This window comes from Scyliorhinus canicula, chromosome 6 (genome assembly GCF_902713615.1).
Source record: "Scyliorhinus canicula chromosome 6, sScyCan1.1, whole genome shotgun sequence".
NCBI lineage: Eukaryota > Metazoa > Chordata > Chondrichthyes > Carcharhiniformes > Scyliorhinidae > Scyliorhinus > Scyliorhinus canicula.
Genome location: NC_052151.1, coordinates 27,858,322 through 27,876,629, shown reverse-complemented (window position 1 = coordinate 27,876,629; position 18,308 = coordinate 27,858,322). Strand labels below are relative to the sequence as shown.

The 18,308-nt window shown below is 48.5% G+C and overlaps 1 protein-coding gene across 1 annotated transcript in view; it reads left to right on the top strand.

Moving 5' to 3' along the window:
• trmt61b (tRNA methyltransferase 61B) overlaps positions 1–18,308 on the top strand; it is a 35,213-nt gene that overhangs the window by 15,401 nt on the left and 1,504 nt on the right. The window contains exons 3-6 of the mRNA XM_038799076.1: positions 48–238; positions 5,236–5,327; positions 9,656–9,870; positions 11,434–11,511. Coding sequence (XP_038655004.1) covers positions 48–238; positions 5,236–5,327; positions 9,656–9,870; positions 11,434–11,511 — 576 coding nt within the window. The remainder of the gene's footprint in view (positions 1–47; positions 239–5,235; positions 5,328–9,655; positions 9,871–11,433; positions 11,512–18,308) is intronic.

Genomic DNA, 18,308 nt, shown 5'->3' with positions numbered 1-18,308 from the left:
TTGAGTTCAATTTTGCGTCCTCTTTTCTTGCTCTCAACTGATAACAGTGGGATCTTCTGGGCACGTGTATAGTTTTGAGCTGCGGCCAGATCATCACTGCAATGCAAAAAGAAATTACCAGCGTTGGCGGAATGCCTGGGAAGTGGCCCGTGAAAAAGAGTGGCCAAATAACGTTGACTTCATTAATAAAGATGTTGCTTCTGCCATTGATGATATCCGTGGAAAGATGTTTGATGCTGTAAGTAACCTGTTATTATTTTTTTGACCATTACTGCACCCATCATGCTGTGGATCTAGTTGCAGCCCTCCTCCCTGCCTTCACTCCAAATGCTCTGGATTTGCTAATGTCGAAACAAGAGTCTCCCTACATTCCCATGGCTTTATAGAATCAGAGAATAGTACTGTACTGCAGGAGGCCCATCTAATCCAGTGCGTCCTACTCCATGCCTCTTTGCCCCCATAAATTTGCAATTTAATTTTCCCCCTTAAGTGTTTCGCTCCTTTAGCTCAGTTGTTGCACTGGTTTTAATGCTTCAACATCTCATCCTACCATTAACACCAGTGCTTTCAGCTGTCTAAGCCCTACCTCTCCTTTACAACACCCCTCACAATCGATCTCTATGACAAAGTTCTTGCTAACTGCTACTACTATTTCTTAATCTGGTTCAAATCTGGTCATTAGGTTTGGCACCACCCAAGGGGCAGCACGGTGGTGCAGTGGTTAGCACTGGGACTATGTCACTGAGGACCTGGGTTCGAATCCCAGCCCTGGGTCACTGTCCGTGTGGAGTTTGCACATTCTCCCTGTGTCTGCGTGCGTCTCACCCCCACAACCCAAAGATGTGCAGGTTAGGTGGATTAGCCATGCTAAATTGCCCCTTGATTGGGAAAAAAATAATAATTGGGTACTCTAAATTCATTTTTTAAAAAGGTTACCCTCTGTTAAGCACCCTGGGACATTTTAGTATGTTAACGCAGGACATAAACAAAAGTTGGTGCTGCATCCTCCGCAGGCAATGGCGCAGTGGTAATGTCCCTGGACTAGTAATTCGGAGACCCCATGTTCTGGGGGCATTGGGTTCTAGTCCCACCTCAGCAGATGGTGGAATTTAAGTTTAATGAATGAATCTGGAATATAAAGCTAATCTCAGTGATCACCACGAAACCATCACCGATTGTCATAAAAACCCACCTAGGGTGACTAATGCCCTCTGGGGAAGGAAACCTGCCATCCTTACCTGGTCTGGCCTACATGTGACTCCAGACCCACAGCAACATGGTTGACTATTAACTGCCTTCTGGAACGACCCATTAGGCAACTCAGTCCAAGGGCAATTAGGGATGGAAACAAATGCCACAACCACATCCCATGACAGCTTCGTAAAAAAATAAATGTCGAGCTGAATTACGATGCACATTGTGACAGTATCACTTGTACACTGGGAAATGAAGTCACTGATTTAAAAGAGAGGGAACACATTTAAAAAAAAAATCCAAAATGAAAATAAGTGAAATTACCCACTATCCCAATCAAACCGACTTTGTTCATCACTGAATTCATAAGCGCAACCCAAAATGTCTTCAGGTGCTGTTTCATCTTGGACTGAACACGCAATGCAATTTTAGGACCAAGGCAATTTAGATATTCAAATCTGCAAACTCTTAAGGCCGAAGTTCTCCAGCCATTCCCGCCAATGGCAATTTTCTGCGCCCCCCCCCCCCCCCGGGCAGGTTCCCCAGTGGGGGAGGGTGCAAACAATGGGAAAACCCGTGCACAGCGGTAGAACCGGATAGGTCCACCGCGAGCCAATGATGCGCCGCCTCTGCCGTAAAACATTATTTGGGGGGGGGGAAGAGATCGAACCTCGCCCCAAGTTCCTGATCTTGAACAGCTCAAGTTAGAATTTGTGCTTCTGACTAATGAAACTGCACTTCAGACCTTTCACTGGTACCTCTGGCTCTGTATCTAACATAAGCTGTTGGCCTACACGGCATCTCAAATCACTGCTTCACTTTTCTGCATAAAATGAGCTGGCTGTAAACTCCGCAATAATAGCCCCATAAATATGGATACTTGAAAAGAAATTAAAGCCCAAGTACTGGCTGAGATTTATCATTAATTATTGATTATACTACAATGCTATCCAGACAAGTTAACATGTCATTAACATGAAACCATTAAGATTGGAGTTAACTATCAATAATTGTATATCATGTGCAGGTCACTTCTTTTCTGTTTTTTAATAACCGTACTACAACAAAATTCATATTTCCATTATAACAGTAAAGTAGCATATTGTAATCTGAAAAACTTTAACTTGACTATGTACTTCAAAGGATCACATCCATTCAAAGGTATACATAGAACATACAGTGCAGAAGGAGGCCATTCGGCCCATCGAGTCTGCACCGACCCACTTAAGCTCTCACTTCTACCCTATCCCCGTAACCCAATAACCCCCCCTAACCTTTTTGGTCACTAAGGGCAATTTAGCTTGGCCAATCCACCTAACCTGCACATCTTTGGACTGTGGGAGGAAACTGGAGCACCCGGAGGAAACCCATGCAGACACGGGGAGAACGTGCAGATTCCGCACAGACAGTGACCCAGCGGGGAATCGAACCTGGGACCCTGGCACTGTGAAGCCACACTTGTGCTACCCAATGATTGAGTTGGTAAGTGCCCTGCCTTAAGTCAGAATGGTTCAAGATTCGATTAGTAGTCTGTCTTGAATTAACTGATATCAGCTGGGACAACAGTAAGGGCGCACTGATTGACTTTCATTTGCTGGGAAGAGAAAATATCAGTCACTCCTGACAGCTGTCGAGTTTGGAAAGCGTCCTTGTGTCACTCATCAAATGAAGGCAGCATCAGGCTCGGTTGCAGTGACCTTGATGGGTGGTAAATGCCATTGAAATGTAGCCCACTGTGCAGTCAGACAGGAGGAAGTATTTGAGGGTTTTTTGTCAAGTTGTATAAAAATTGACAGATTTCTGAATACTAATGACATAAAGGGGTATGGGTTAGTGTGGGGGGAAAAGGCATTGAGGTGATAATCAGCCATGATCGTATTGAATGGTGGGGCGGGCTGAATGGCCAACTCCCATTCCTATATTCTCATGCACTATTTCTGTGTGTAAGCGATACTAGGTTTGGCAGCACAGTGGTTAGCACTGCTGCCTCACACCGCCCAGGACCCAGGTTCAGTTCCGACCTTGGGTGACTGTTGGTGTGGAGTTTGCTCGTTCTCCCATGTCTGCATGGGTTTCATCAGGGTGCGGGGTGAGGGGGGGGGCAGTATAGGTGATGTCCACCCTGCAATATAGCCGACCAGGCTGTTTAATGCAGGGTGAGAGCTCACCACTTGCAGCCTTATCAGCTTGCTCGTTCTCCCGTGTCTGCATGGGTTTCATCAGGGTGATGGGGGGTGGGTGGGGGGGGGTGAGGGGGGATGGGTGGGGGGGAATGAGGGGGGGATGGGTGGGGGGGTTGGGGGGTGGGTTGGGGGGTGGGTGGGGGGGATGGGTGGGGGGGATGGGTGGGGGGGATGGGGGGGTGGGTGGCAGTATAGGCGTGTCCACCCTGCAACATAGCCGACCAGGCTGTTTAATGCAGGGTGAGTGCTCACCACTTGCAGCCTTATCCCACGGCAGTAATAATCAGAGGCGCTGGAAATGGTGACGGACATCCTGGAATCCGGTCCCTCCTGTCATTTTTAAATGGTTCCGGGACTTTCCAACTCAATGAAAATCTTGCACATCATATCGGTTCCAACGCTGTGATAGAGAGCAACTCAGGGGCGAAATTCTCCGACCCCCCGCAGGGTCGGAGAACGCCCGGGACCGGCGAAAATCCTGCCCCCGCCGTGACCTGAATTCTCCGCCACCCGGGAATTGGCGGGGGCGGGAATCACGCCCTGCCGATCAGCGTGCCCTCCGCGCCGATCGGCGAGCCCCTTGCGGCGATTCTCCGGCCCGCGATGGGCCGAAGTCCCACTGCTGAGAGGCCTCTCCCGCCGCCATGGTTTGAACCACCTTTAGTGGTGGCGCGAGCGGGCCCCCGGGGTCCTGGGGGAGCGCGGGGCGATCTGACCACGGGGGGTGCCCCCACGGTGGCCAGGCCCGCGATCGGGACCGACCGATCGGCGGGCAAGCCAGTGCCGTGGGGGCACTCTTTTTCTTCCGCCATCGCATGCGCAAACCGGTGAAGGCCTTTTCGGCCAGCCCCAACGGCGGGGGGCGGGCGTCAAAGACCGTTGGCGCCGGTTCTGGCGCCAGTCGGCGTGGCGCCAACCACTCCGGCGCGGGCTGAGCCCCAAAGGTGCAGAGAATTCCGCACCTTTGGGGAGGCCCGACACCGGAGTGGTTGGCGCCACTCCGCTACGCCGGGACCCCCCCGCGCCGCCGGGTAGGGGAGAATCCCGGCCCAGAACTATTCCCATTCTCCTGTTCACTTCCTTTAGCCTCTGCTTCAAATATTTAACCACAAAAGCAATGATCTCTACTTCAGCAAACCTCTGTGGCAAAACATTTAATCCATAATTACCCCGTGCACAAATGAATTTCTCCCAATATCTCTCTTCCCTTTTACTTGCAATTTTAAATTGATAATCTTTATTAGTGTCACAAGTAGGCTTACACTGCAATGAAGTTACTGTGAAAAGCCCCTAGTTGCCACATTTTGGCGCCTGTTCGGGTACACTGAGGGAGAATTCAGAATGTCCAAATTAGCTAACAGCCCATCTTTCGGAAATTGTGGGAGGAAACCGGAGCACCCGGAGGAAACCCATGCAGACACGGGGAGAACGTGCAGACTCCGTACAGACAGTGAGCCAAGCCGGGAATCGAACCTAGGACCCTGGCACTGTGAAGCAACAGTGCTCACCACTGTGCTACCATGTTGATTTACTGAATCAGAGGAACTAGTCTTTCCCTACTTATACTGTCCATGTTCGTCATACTTTTAAAACCTCTATTAAATCTCTTCCATCATCTCTGCTCGACTGAAATTGGTTTTAGTCTCACGTCTTTCCTTCCACCTACAGTTACCCCCCACCACCTTTCAAACTATTTCTGTTGAGCATGTAGTCCATTCCTTTTATTCTTGCAGATATTACTTAACAGATACTATTAAAACTTTCATGTACCTTTGTATTCCTCCAAGCAATCTGTATATTAAGGTAAATTGAATATGAAATACATTCTCAATTTCCCCATCTTCTTGCATCTTTGCAGATCGCTTTGGACATGCTAAACCCACAACTTGCTTTGCCTGTGACTTACACGTACCTCAAACAAGGTGGAGTCTGTGCAGTATATTTAGCAAAGTAAGTGTAAAGTGTATTTGCTCAGTCTTGGTGTATATCCTTGTGGTAAAGAAAGCACTTGCATTTATGTTGCACCTTTTATGAGACGAGATTCTATAGCGTTTCCGCGCGGTGTGTTGCTTGGCGGCAGGAGGCGGCTCTCTGTTGGCCGGCAGTGAGATTTTCTCGTGCCGCCGCTGTCAGAGATTTCCCTTTGAATCCACCCCACGCACCGGAAAACCCACGGTGGGGGTGCACCGTCGGCAGGACAGGAAGATCTCGCCCTGATCGCCAGATGTCCTAAAGCACCTTCCAGTCAATGAAGTGCTTTCATAGTGAGGCAGATTTGTTCTTATAATACGTTTGGATTCCATGAATACGCATTATCGTGGGGGGGGGAGAGTGGGTACAGTTACTTCTGTAATGTAAAATACACAGCAACTATTAACCATAGTTCCCACAAACAGCAATATGACTGGAGACACAGTGCTGGATTGTACACCCCTCCATTGGTGGATTTGAAGGGGGGACATGTTAAACCCAGTGGATGGCGTTCACGTCACCTACCCACACATCCCCCACCTGTCTGAAATTTTACAGGGGGGGGGGGTGGTCACGTGAAGGAAAGCCCTAAAAGGACGCTGCCTGCCAACACACTGAGATGGACACACATTCCGACTTATCATCCCCAGGAGGTCTGGCTCTTCCTATTTCACTCCTCCTTGCCCCCAAATCCACCCTCTGTCCTCTGACTCCCTCAATCCCTTTTCTACTGGTCCATCTTCCTGACCCTACTCCACAACCAGGATGTTGCCTGGTATGGAGGGTGCTAGCTATGAAGAAAGGTTGAGTAGATTAGGATTGTTTTCATTGGAAAGACGGAGGTTGAGGGGGGACCTGATTGAGGTCTACAAACGTATGAGAGATATTGTCAGGGTGGATAGCAACAAGCTTTTTCCAAGAGTGGGGGTGCCAATTACAAGAGGTCACGATTTCATGGTGAGAGGGGGAACGTTTAAGGGAGATGTGCAGGGAAAGTTTTTTATGCAGAGGAGGGTGGGTGCCTGGAACGCTTTGCCAACAGAGGTGGTAGAGGCAGGCACGATAGCATCATTTAAGATGCATCGGGACAGATATATGAACGGGCGGGGAACAGAGGGAAGTAGATCCTTGGAAAATAGGCGACAGGTTTAGATAAAGGATCTGGATCGGCGCAGGCTGGGAGGGCCGAAGGGCCTGTTCCTGTGCTGTAATTTTCTTTGTTCTTTGTTCTTTTGTTCTATCACCCCCCCCCCCCCCCCCCCCCCTTTGACTGACACACCCATGTTGGTTCCAAGCCTCTTTGCAAGATGCCATCCCCCTGCTTCTCTATGTTGTTCCGTTGAGTTAAACAAGGAAAACCGCCGACCTGATAAACCCGTCACCTTTAAACGATTGTGAACCGGGTTTCATGAGATTCTCGTGCGCCACTGACTTTATTCCAAGGGTAAAAATTGATTGAAAACTAATAAGTTTTCATGGTGTGCAAATGTATTGCAACCAATGTATTTCCCAAACCTGCCACTAGCTGCTATAATGCTCGACAAACCGTAACCATGCCACAGACATTATCTCTGCTATTGAGGAAGCAGGCGACTGCAGAAGGACTTGGACAGGATAGGAGAGTGGGCAAAGAGGTGGCAGATGGAATACAATGTGGAAAAGTGTGAGGTTTTGCACTTTGGAAGGAGAAATAGAAGTATAGACTATTTTCTTAATGGGGAAATGCTTGGGAAATCAGAAACACAAAGGGACTTGGGAGTCCTTGTTCACGCTTCTCTTAAGAGTAACATGCAGGTTCAGTTAGGAAGGCAAATGCAATGTTAGCATTCATGTCGAGAGGACTAGAATACAAGAGCAGGGATGTACCTCTGAGGCTGTATAAGGCTCTGGTCAGATCCCATTTGGAGTATTGTGAGCAGTTTTGGGCCCCGTATCTAAGGAAGGATGTGCTGACCTTGGAAACGGTCCAGAGGAGGTTCACAAGAATGATCCCTGGAATGAAGAGCTTGTCGTATGAATAACGGTTGAGGACTCTGGGTCTGTACTCAGAGTTTAGAAGGTTGAGGGAGGATCTTATTGAAACTTACAGGACACTGCGAGGCCTGAAAATGAAAATCGCTTATTGTCACGAGCAGGCTTCAATGAAGTTACTGTGAAAAGCCCCTAGTCGCCACATTCCGACGCCTGTTCGGGGAGGCTGGTACGGGAATCGAACCGTGCTGCTGGCCTGCTTGGTCTGCTTTAAAAGCCAGCGATTTAGCTCAGTGAGCTAAGTCAACCCCCAGAGTGGACCTGGAGAGGATGTTTCCATTTGTAGGAAAAACTGGAACCAGAGGACACCATTTCAGACTAAAGGGATGATCCTTTGAAACAGAGATGAGGAGGAATTTCTTCAGCCAGAGAGTGGTGAATCTGTGGAGGCCAAATCACTGAGTGTCTTTAAGACAGAGATTAGATAGGTTCTTGATGAAAATGGGGATCAGGGATTATGGGGAGAAGGCAGGAGAATGGGGATGAGAAAAATATCAGCCTTGAAAGAATGCCGGATGGGCCGAGTGGCCTAATTCTGCTCCTATGTCTTATGGTCTTTTCTCAACCTGCTACTAGGAAATCAAAATTTCCTATCACGTCTAACTAAAATACTCCATACACCACATTTCTGCTTTTGCAGGCTCCTCTCACACATCCCCCCCGACACCATTAACTCTGTTTCTATTCACAGATGCTGCGTCCTGCCAATTGTTTTCAGCAATTTTTTGTTTTTATTTCATGTGTCCAGTATCCACAATATTTTGCTTGCCGAACTCTTTGCGCCTTCTTATAACTCATATTTTGAACTATCATCAAGGCTGGGTGTCTGTTTATTGTATTCCTTTTATCCATTTCTCTTTCTTATTCGTGGAATTAGGAGGGCTACAAAGGGCCATCTTTACCAAAAATGGTCAAGGAGAATCCCAAGGCTTTTTATGCACATATTCGTAGCAAGAGACAGAGTAGGCCCACTTGAGGACAATGGAGGGAAGTTATGCGTGGGACCACAGGAAGTGGGTGAAATCCTTAATGAGTACTTTGTATTGGTATTCACCAGGAAGAAGGACATGACAGATATTGAGGTCAGGGATAGGTGTGTAAATGCTCTGGAGAACGTCGATATATCAAAGGAGGAAGTGTTGAGTATCCTAAATTGCATTAAGATAGACAAGTCCCCGGGGCTGGATGGGATCTATCCCAGGTTACTGTGGGAGACAAGTGGAAAAATAGCTGGGGCCTTAACAGATATCTTCATATCCTCTTTGAACACAGGCGAGGTTCCAGAGGACTGGAGAATAGCCAATGTTTTTCCCTTGTGTAAGAAAGGAAACAGGGATAATCCAGCAAATTATAGACCGGTGAGCCTGACATCAGTGGTGGGGAAGCTTTTGGAAAAGATAATGAGGGACAGGATATATGCACATTTCGAGGAAATGTGCACGTGTGCACAGTTCCCTAAAAGTGGCAACACAGGTGGCCAAGGTGACCAAGAAGGCATATGGCAGGCTTACCTTCATCAGCCGGGGCATTGAGTACAGGGGTTGGGAAATCATGTTGCAGCTGTATAAAACCTTGGTTAGTCCGCATTTGGAGTATTGCCTGCAGTTCTGGTCAGCACATTATCAGAAGGATGTGGAAGCTTTGGCGAGAGTGCAAAGAAGGTTCACCAGGATGTTGCCTGGTCTCGAGGGTGTTGGCTCTGAGGAGAGGTTGAATAAACTAGGATTGTTTTCATAGAAAGACGGAGTCTGAGGGGAGGACTGATAGAGGTCTACAAGATTGTGACAGGTATAGACAGGGTGGATAGTCAAGAGGCTTTTTACGAGGGGGCAAAGGTTCAAGGTGAGAGGGGGAAAGTTTAAGGGAGAAGTGCGGGGTAAATGTTTCACACAGAGTGGTGGGTGCCTGGAATGCGCTGCCAGAGGATGTGGTGGAAGCAGGCACATTATCAACATTTGAGAGGCATCTGGATGGGTACATGAATAGGGAGGAAATAGAGGGATACAGACCAAGTAAGGACAGACGGTTTTGTTTTAGTTAGGGCGTCATGATCGGCACAGACTTGGAGGGCCGAAGGGCCTGTTCCTGTGCTGTACATTTCTTTGTTCTTTATTCTGTACCTCCCCCCCACCACCACCTTCCTCACCACCCATGCAATTCGCCTTTCGGTGTTTTCTACATACAAGCTGCTGCACAAATGTACAATGTTGTTGTAATAGTGGCAAATTTTATTAGGGCTCGAGTGTACTGTTCTTCTGCTCACCTGTTACTTGCAGTATCACCCAGGTTGTCGATCTATTGGAAGGAATACGCAGTTCCCAGTTATCCCTCTCTTGTGAGAAAATCCTTGAGGTCATTCACAGGAACTGGCTCGTTACACCAGCTCTACGGAAGGATGGCAGCACGGCACCCCGAGTCGAACCGCAAAGGAATGTGCACGACGGGGTTGAGGGTGAAGAAGGAAGAGATGCAGCTGTGCTGGAGGATGACGGTAAAGCATTTACCCTACTTCCCGCTGGTAGGAGCAGGCCCAAACTTTGTGGGGTAAATCTTTGGATGTGGTCCCGGGTCAGCTTTCAAGGTGTTAGGCGTGCTTTGTGGAGGTCCTGCCCTGACATTGTACATGTACCTACATCATATGTAATGAAGTGGTTCACGAAGGCAGCTCACCATCACCTTCTCAAGGGAAATTAGGGAAGGACAATAAATGGTGGCCTAGCCACGTCTCTTGAATTGGTAAAAACAAGTGCGGTGCCTGTGGGATTGTTAAAATTAGACATGAATGAGCATGAAAAATGCATAAACACATTAACTGTCAAGATCACTGGAACGGAGGGTGGCACGGTGTTGCAATGCTTAGCACTCCTGCCTCACAGAGCTGAGGTCCCGGGTTCGATCCCGACCCCGGGTCACTGTCCATGTGGAGTTTGCACATTCTCCCCATGTCTACGTGAGTCTCACCCCCACAACCCAAAGATGTGCAGGCTAGGTGGATTGGCCACGCTAAATTGCCCCTCAATTGGAAAAGAAAAGAATTGGGCACTCTAAAATAAAAAATATGATTGGAACTGTAAAAAACAACTGGTGAGCTGGCTCGACCATTATATTTCCTGTCCAGCCGTTCCAAATTCAGCCGGCCAGACTCCCATCGCCCCTAAATTCCAACTTCCCGGCCACTTTCTCCTGAGTTGGGTGTGCCGAGCCAGGACATGTCCTGACCCAGTTCTCCCAAACCAGGAATAAAGATCCAAGTCGCAGGGTGTGCACTTTGAGGTAAAGAGGGAATATTTAAAAAATGTTAGGATGAATTGTTCTATTGTATGTTTAATATTTCAGAAAAGGTGTCTTTGAAGTTAACTTAGAACAGCACGGTAGCACAGTGGTTAGCACGGTTGCTTCTCGGCGCCAGGGTCCTGGCTTTGATTCTCGCTTGGGTCACTGTCTGTGCAGAGTCTGCCCGTTCTCCCCGTGTCTGCCTGGGTTTCCTCCGGGTGCTCCGGTTTGCTCACACAAGTCATAGAATATCATAGAATCTACAGTGCAGAATGAGGCCACTCGGCCCATCGAGTCTGCACCGGCTCTTGGAAAGAGCACCCTACCCAAGGTCAACACTTCCACCCTATCCCCATAACCCAGTAACCCCACCCAACACTAAAGGCAATTTTGGACACTAAGGGCAATTTATCATGGCCAATCCACCTAACCTGCACATCTTTGGACTGTGGGAGGAAACCGGAGCACCCGGAGGAAACCCACGCACACATGGGGAGGATGTGCAGACTTCACACAGACAGTGACCCAAGCCGGAATCGAACCTGGGACCCTGGAGCTGTGAAGCATTTGTGCTATCCACAATACTACCGTGCTACCGTGCTGTCCAGAAAGACATGCTTGTTAGGTGCATTGAACATTCTGAATTCTCCCTCTGTGTACCCAAACAGGCACCGGAATGTGGCAACTATAGGATTTTCACAGTAACTTCGTTGCAGTGTTAATGTAAACGTACTTGTACAATAAAGATTATTATTATTAAAATGTTTTACATTAAATGCAGGTGAAGAGGAAGATACTAAAGCTTTCTGCACAATGCCTTATATTGCCAGACCTCATCATGAGCAAGCTTCTCACACAGGTGATTCCAGTTCATTTTTGTTTTTTCACTTTTATTTCATTTATTGTTTAAAAACTCTGACATTGATGTTGCTTCTTTGTTGCAGGTAAGTGTAACACAACAACTCTATATTGAGTTATTAGTGATCCGGGGCAGAATTTTACAGGAATTTGTCTGAGTGTCAAGCTCTGACAAACTGACGCATATCTCTCCAGATCCACAGCCGAGTTTTCGGACCAGATTTCCTGGCACTTAGTGTGCAGAAAGTCTGGGGATATGGTTCGCACTGTCACACTGTCAGGGCGACGCCAAGGCTCTACAGAGATTGGGACCTCGTCTTTAAAGATGGCGCCTCGATCAGCGCTAGAATTAAAACCCCCCCCTGAGGATGGAGGACCCCCATCAGAGAGGTACTGAGGTCTCGTCTCTTCACCCACCCCACCTGACCGCACGAGTATCGGGGGGCACTCATTCCCCCCCCCAATCCCCACCAATGCATCAGTATTGCAGGCACTTCGCCCACTGCCCCCCCCCCCCCCTCCCCAATGCTGCCATCGCCCCCACTTCTCAAGCATTGGCCTAGTCCTCTAACCCCAGCTACACCACATAAGGGGCACCTCTGCAATGGGGCTCCCCAGAGGAGGGCACTTGGCACTGCCCTGGCATAGGTCAGCACTGCCAACCAGTGCCAGGTGTAGTACCATCCCAGGCATAGGGGATTATACTTCACTTGGCGTCCAGGCGAGATTCCCTCAACTCCATCCCGTTCTTCTAAAGCTGTTGTAAACTCGGTTCGGCGAGGTAGGAATATTCAGTGAGTGGGGGGAGAAATCATGTGGTGGGGAGGCCCATTAATAATATTTAAATGTGGTTCTTGCCCTTTGTGGGTGGGATCCTCGTTATGTCACCGGCGAGAAGCAGAGAAAAATGGGAATGAAATCTCTCCAGCACAAATTTTGCTTCCCAACTCTCGGGAGATTTTGCACCCGCATTGCCATTTACACTCGTGGCAGATGTGGGCTGCCCTTATATTCCTATATCAATACCTATCTCACTGTGTTCTACGCCTCTCACTTCAAATTGTTGTTCTCTACTGGCCATCCAAATACTATTAAAACAATTATCCACATAACTCCACCATGTTACTCGCTCAGATTGCTGCCAATGATTTGTTATATTCTGTGATTTTACCCACCGTGAGAACTTATCATGCTTTCTGTCTCTCCTCTGAGTTCACTGCCTTCCTATATTCCCTTTGTCTCTCCCAGCATAGAAACTCCCTGATCCATATTCATGACTATACCTTGGCCTTGCAATCTCACCTGGCCTTAATACTCTTATCATGTTAATCATAGTTAATGCGATATGGTTTTCTTCTATCACTCTCCACCCACATCTCTCTTCTCTCCTCCTGACTTTCCCACCACCCCTTTCAACACAGCAGATAGGGACAGCAAAAAAGCTCTCTCCCAATTCACTTACAATTACCATTTCAAGATCTGAATTGTCTAGCCTTTCACAACATGTTCACAACGTTTCTGCAACTGCTGATTTGCTCACCCACATCCTCACCTCTACCTTTGATGCTCTAGTCCCCATTAAATGATTGCCCTCTCTCAAACCTGGCTGTATCCCCGGTATAGCGCTCCTCTCTGCTCTCAAGACTCGAATAATATGCTAGATAACTGGTTTAGCCATTTACTGTCCCATCTGGCTGGTCAACAAAAAGCACCCTTGGTCCTACTTTAATTTGCCAAGAGTGCTCACTATTCCAGGACTGTCCTGGAATGTAAAGATAACCCCTGGTTTCTTTCCACTACTGCAAACCGTCTCCTTAAACTTCTCACTCCAAGAGCGTATGAGGAGGCCATGATATATGTAATTAGAATTAAGATTATCCGATCAGCTGCCTCTGCCAGCTCCCCACCGCATCAAGCCAATCGTCCTTTTAAGGTCCCCCCACATCATATACCATAACTCATCTTTTATTCCTATCTATCCTCATGCACTCTCCAAGCTTATCTTGTCTGTGGGACCCACCTTCTGCTCCCCAGCCCCACTAAACTGCTGACCTGCTCCCCAGCCCCACTGCTGATCTGCTCCCCAGCTCCACTAAACTGCTGACCTGCTCCCCAGCCCCACTGCTGACCTGCTCCCCAGCCCCACTAAACTGCTGGCCTGCTCCCCAGCCCCACTGCTGACCTGCTCCCCAACCCCACTGCTGCCCTGCTCCCCAGCCCCACTGCTGATCTGCTCCCCAGCTCCACTAAACTGCTGACCTGCTCCCCAGCCCCACTGCTGACCTGCTCCCCAGCCCCACTAAACTGCTGGCCTGCTCCCCAGCCCCACTGCTGACCTGCTCCCCAGCCCCACTGCTGCCCTGCTCCCCAGCCCCACTAAACTGCTGACCTGCTCCCCAGCCCCACTAAACTGCTGACCTGCTCCCCAGCCCCACTAAACTGCTGACCTGCTCCCCAGCCCCACTGCTGACCTGCTCCCCAGCCCCACTAAACTGCTGACCTGCTCCCCAGCTCCACTAAACTGCTGACCTGCCCCCCAGCCCCACTGCTGACCTGCCCCCCAGCCCCACTAAACTGCTGACCTGCCCCCCAGCCCCACTGCTGACCTGCCCCCCAGCCCCACTGCTGACCTGCTCCCCAGCCCCACTGCTGACCTGCTCCCCAGCTCCACTAAACTGCTGACCTGCCCCCCAGCCCCACTGCTGACCTGCCCCCCAGCCCCACTAAACTGCTGACCTGCTCCCCAGCCCCACTAAACTGCTGACCTGCCCCCCAGCCCCACTGCTGACCTGCTCCCCAGCCCCACTGCTGACCTGCTCCCCAGCTCCACTAAACTGCTGACCTGCCCCCCAGCCCCACTAAACTGCTGACCTGCTCCCCAGCCCCACTGCTGACCTGCTCCCCAGCCCCACTAAACTGCTGACCTGCTCCCCAGCCCCACTAAACTGCTGACCTTCCCCCCAGCCCCACTGAACTGCTGACCTGCTCCCCAGCCCCACTAAACTGCTGACCTGCTCCCCAGCCCCACTAAACTGCTGACCTGCTCCCCAGCCCCACTAAACTGCTGACCTGCTCCCCAGCCCCACTAAACTGCTGACCTGCCCCCCAGCCCCACTAAACTGCTGACCTGCCCCCCAGCACCACTAAACTGCTGACCTGCTCCCTCGCCCCACTGCTGACCTGCTCCCCAGCCCCACTAAACTGCTGACCTGCTCCCCAGCCCCACTAAACTGCTGACCTGCTCCCCAGCCCCACTGCTGACCTGCTCCCCAGCCCCACTGCTGACCTGCTGCCCAGCCCCACTAAACTGCTGGCCATCTGTCTTCTCCTCCTAGCTGCCATGTTAATTCATATTGTCAATGGTTCTCTCCTCAGCTACTGCCCTACTCTCCTTCCGATCTGCCATCATCATTCCTCTGCTCACAAAACTTTGATCCCTCTATTTGAATGAATTATAGGCCAGTCCCCAAAAGCCTTTCAATGCAAAACCTTTCTGCTCAAGGTTTACAATGCGCTGTCATCTCCCAAATCCATACCCATCTTTCTTGGAATTCCAACTTTGTCTTCCACCACACAGCCTTCTGCCTTGGTCAGAGAACCAAAATGGCTCTATTTAAAGTCACACATGATAGTCTCTGACTGTGACGCAGGAATGCTATTTCTCCTCTTCCTTTTTGGGCTGTTTGTAACCTTTGATAGACTACACCAATCTACTCTAGTGACTCTCCATCCTTATCCTTCTTCAATGTGTCTCCTGCTACTTCCACCCCCCCTACTACTGTGCGTCCCTGGAAAAAGACGCCCTCCCAATTCACTTCCAGTGGCACTTTCAAAATCTGAATTGTCTGGCCTTTGGCCTAGGGTTAGATTACAATCGCCTTGTTCTATTCTTATTTATTCCATCATAGTCAGAGAATTACCTGTGATTGTTTCTGTTCCTGCCCCGTTACCTCTGGTATCCCCCAAAGCTCTGTCCTCGACCCCTCCCTATTTCTCATCCATATACCACTTTGCAACATCTTTGAAAACACAACACCAGTTTCCATATTTACACTGTCAACACCCAGTTCTACCTCACTCCCAGCCAGCTCCCTTCACCACTTCACTGTCTCAAATTGCCAAGATAGTTCGTCTGACATACAGTGCTGGAGGAGCAGAAATCAAATACAATAAGACCAAAGAAACAAACTCTGTTAGGGGGAGGTGGTGGTGAAGTAGTATTGTCGCTGGGCTAATAATCCAGAGACCCAGGGTAATGATCTGGGGACACTGTTCTGCATCATTCACGATTCCTCAGATAATGAAGCAGTTCATGTTCAAATGCAGCAAGCCCGGGATAATATCCAGGCTTGGGCTGACAAATGGTAAGTAATATTTGTGCCACACAAGTGCCAGGCAATGTCCATCTCCTACAAGAGAGGATCTAACCACCATCCCTTGACATTCAATGGAATTACCATCGATGAATCCCCCACAGTCAGCATTTATTTTCATTTCCAGGGTGTGGGTGCCGTTGGTTAGGCCAGCATTTATTGCTGATCCCTAATCACTGGGTCAACATCCTGGAACTCCTTCCCTAACAGCTAACAGCACTGTGGCTGTATCTACACCTCAGGAAATGTAGCAGATTAAGAAGGCAGCTCACCACCACCTTTTGAAGGGCAGCTAGGGATGGGCAATCCATTCTGGCCGAGCCAGACGCCCACATCCTGAAAACAAAATGGTCTGCTGATTCCATTCCTCTCCCTGGCAATTGCCTGAGGCTGAGTCAAACTATATGCAACCTTCGTGTCATATTTGACCCTGAGGTGAGGTCTGACTACACCGCCATGCTATCAGTAAGTTCATTTCTACTTCCCTAACATTGAGCCCTGCCCCAGCTCTAATGAAACCCTCATCCACATCTATGTTACTTCTAGACTTGACTATTCCTGTGCATTTTGACTAGCTTCCCGTGTTCTGTAACCCTCTAGCACCCTCTAAACTTGAGGCCATCCAAAGCTCTGCTGACCATACCAAGTCCCATTCATCCATTACCCCTATGCTTGCTGACTGAACATTGGAACCCGGTTAAGCAATCCTTGATTTTAAAATTCTCATCCTTGTTTTCAAAGCCTTGCCCCATCTTGTCTCTGTAATCTACTCCTGCCCTTAAACAGTCCGAAATATCTACACTCCTCCAAATCTGGCCTCTTGAGCATTTCTGATTATAATTGCTCTGCTGTTGACTCTTATGCCTTCAATTACCAAGGCCTAAGCTCTAATTCCTCCCTTTATCCCTCTGCCTCTCTTCTCTCAATCCATTAAATCACTACGACATTGTGCTACGGCACGGTAGTACAGTGGTGAGCATTGTTGCTTCACAGCTTCAGGTTCCCAGGTTCGATTCCTGGCTTGGGTCACTGTTTGTGCGGAGTCAGCATGTTCTCCTCATCTCTGCGTGGGTTTCCTCCGGGTGCTCCGGTTTCCTCCCACAGTCCAAAGATGTGCAGGTTAGGTGGATTGGCCATGCTAAACTGCCCTTAGTGTCCAAAAAGGTTAGGTGGTGTTACTGGGTTACAGGGATGGGGTGGAGGTGTGGGGCTGGGTGGGGTGCACTTTCCAAGGGCCGGTGCATACTTGATAGGCCGAATGGCCTCCTTCTGCATCGTAAGTTCAATGATTCTATGTTCCTCTAACCTAATACCTACTATATGGCTTGGTATCATGCATTGTTTTATAATGCTCCTGTGAAATGTCTTGGGAGAATTTATTATAGGTGCCATATTCACATAAATGTTTCTGTGGTTCAATATCAAATGTTGTTCACAACAAACTTGTGAAGCACCTCTAGATGATTTACTACATTAAAGGCATGATATAAATATAATTTGTTATTTTTAGAAGCCTCCGACATAAATTTTAGTCACAGCTCATAAATCCTTAGTATAGACTTATTAATATCACAGTATTCTTTAAAATGAATCCATAAAACAAATGTTGTCAGCTTATTCAGTTGGTCGCATTATTGCCTCTGACACGTAAGATTGTGAATTCAGGCCCCAATGTAGACCATACTTTGCAGTGCAGAACTGAGGAAGTGCTGCATTGCCTGACGTGCTGTGTTACAAATGAGATTTTTAAAAACAGGCCTGGTCCCACTGATCTGGCAGTTGTCCAAGATTCCATGGCAGTATTCCGAGAAGAGTAGGGAATTGACTTGGTGTCCTGATCCATCCTCCTCCCTCCACCAACAGCAGTATAAACAGATTCTCTGATCATCCATTCATTTGCAGTTTGTGGGAGTTTGCTATGTGCCTATTTGCGTCCGCTATTTAACTGGAATTGCTCTTCCAAAGTGATCCATTGGTTCTAAAGCACTTCAGAACATGGGGATGTGAAAGATGACATATAATTGCAAGTTATATTTAAACCAATCCCTTAACTGCTGGAAATAGTATTTTATTGTTTACCCGTTTACAAATCTAGAAACTTGGAATAGATCTGCTTCATTCCCTCTGCTCTAGTACACGCAGTCCTAGATTTTTCTAAGCCTAACATTGTAATCATATGCTCTTCCCGGGTAATATTCTGGCCAAACTAACTTCCATAATTTCCATGTTTCTGATATCCTCTCTTTAGCACACAGTTCTCCTACTGTCGCCAAACTAACACATCATGCACATATTCATCATTGACTCAAGTAAAAGCAAATTACTGCAGATGTTGGAATCTGAAACAAAAATAGTCATCCAGACTCGAAACGTTAGCTCCGTTCTCTCTCCACAAACCAGCTGAGATTTTCAGGCATTTTCTGTT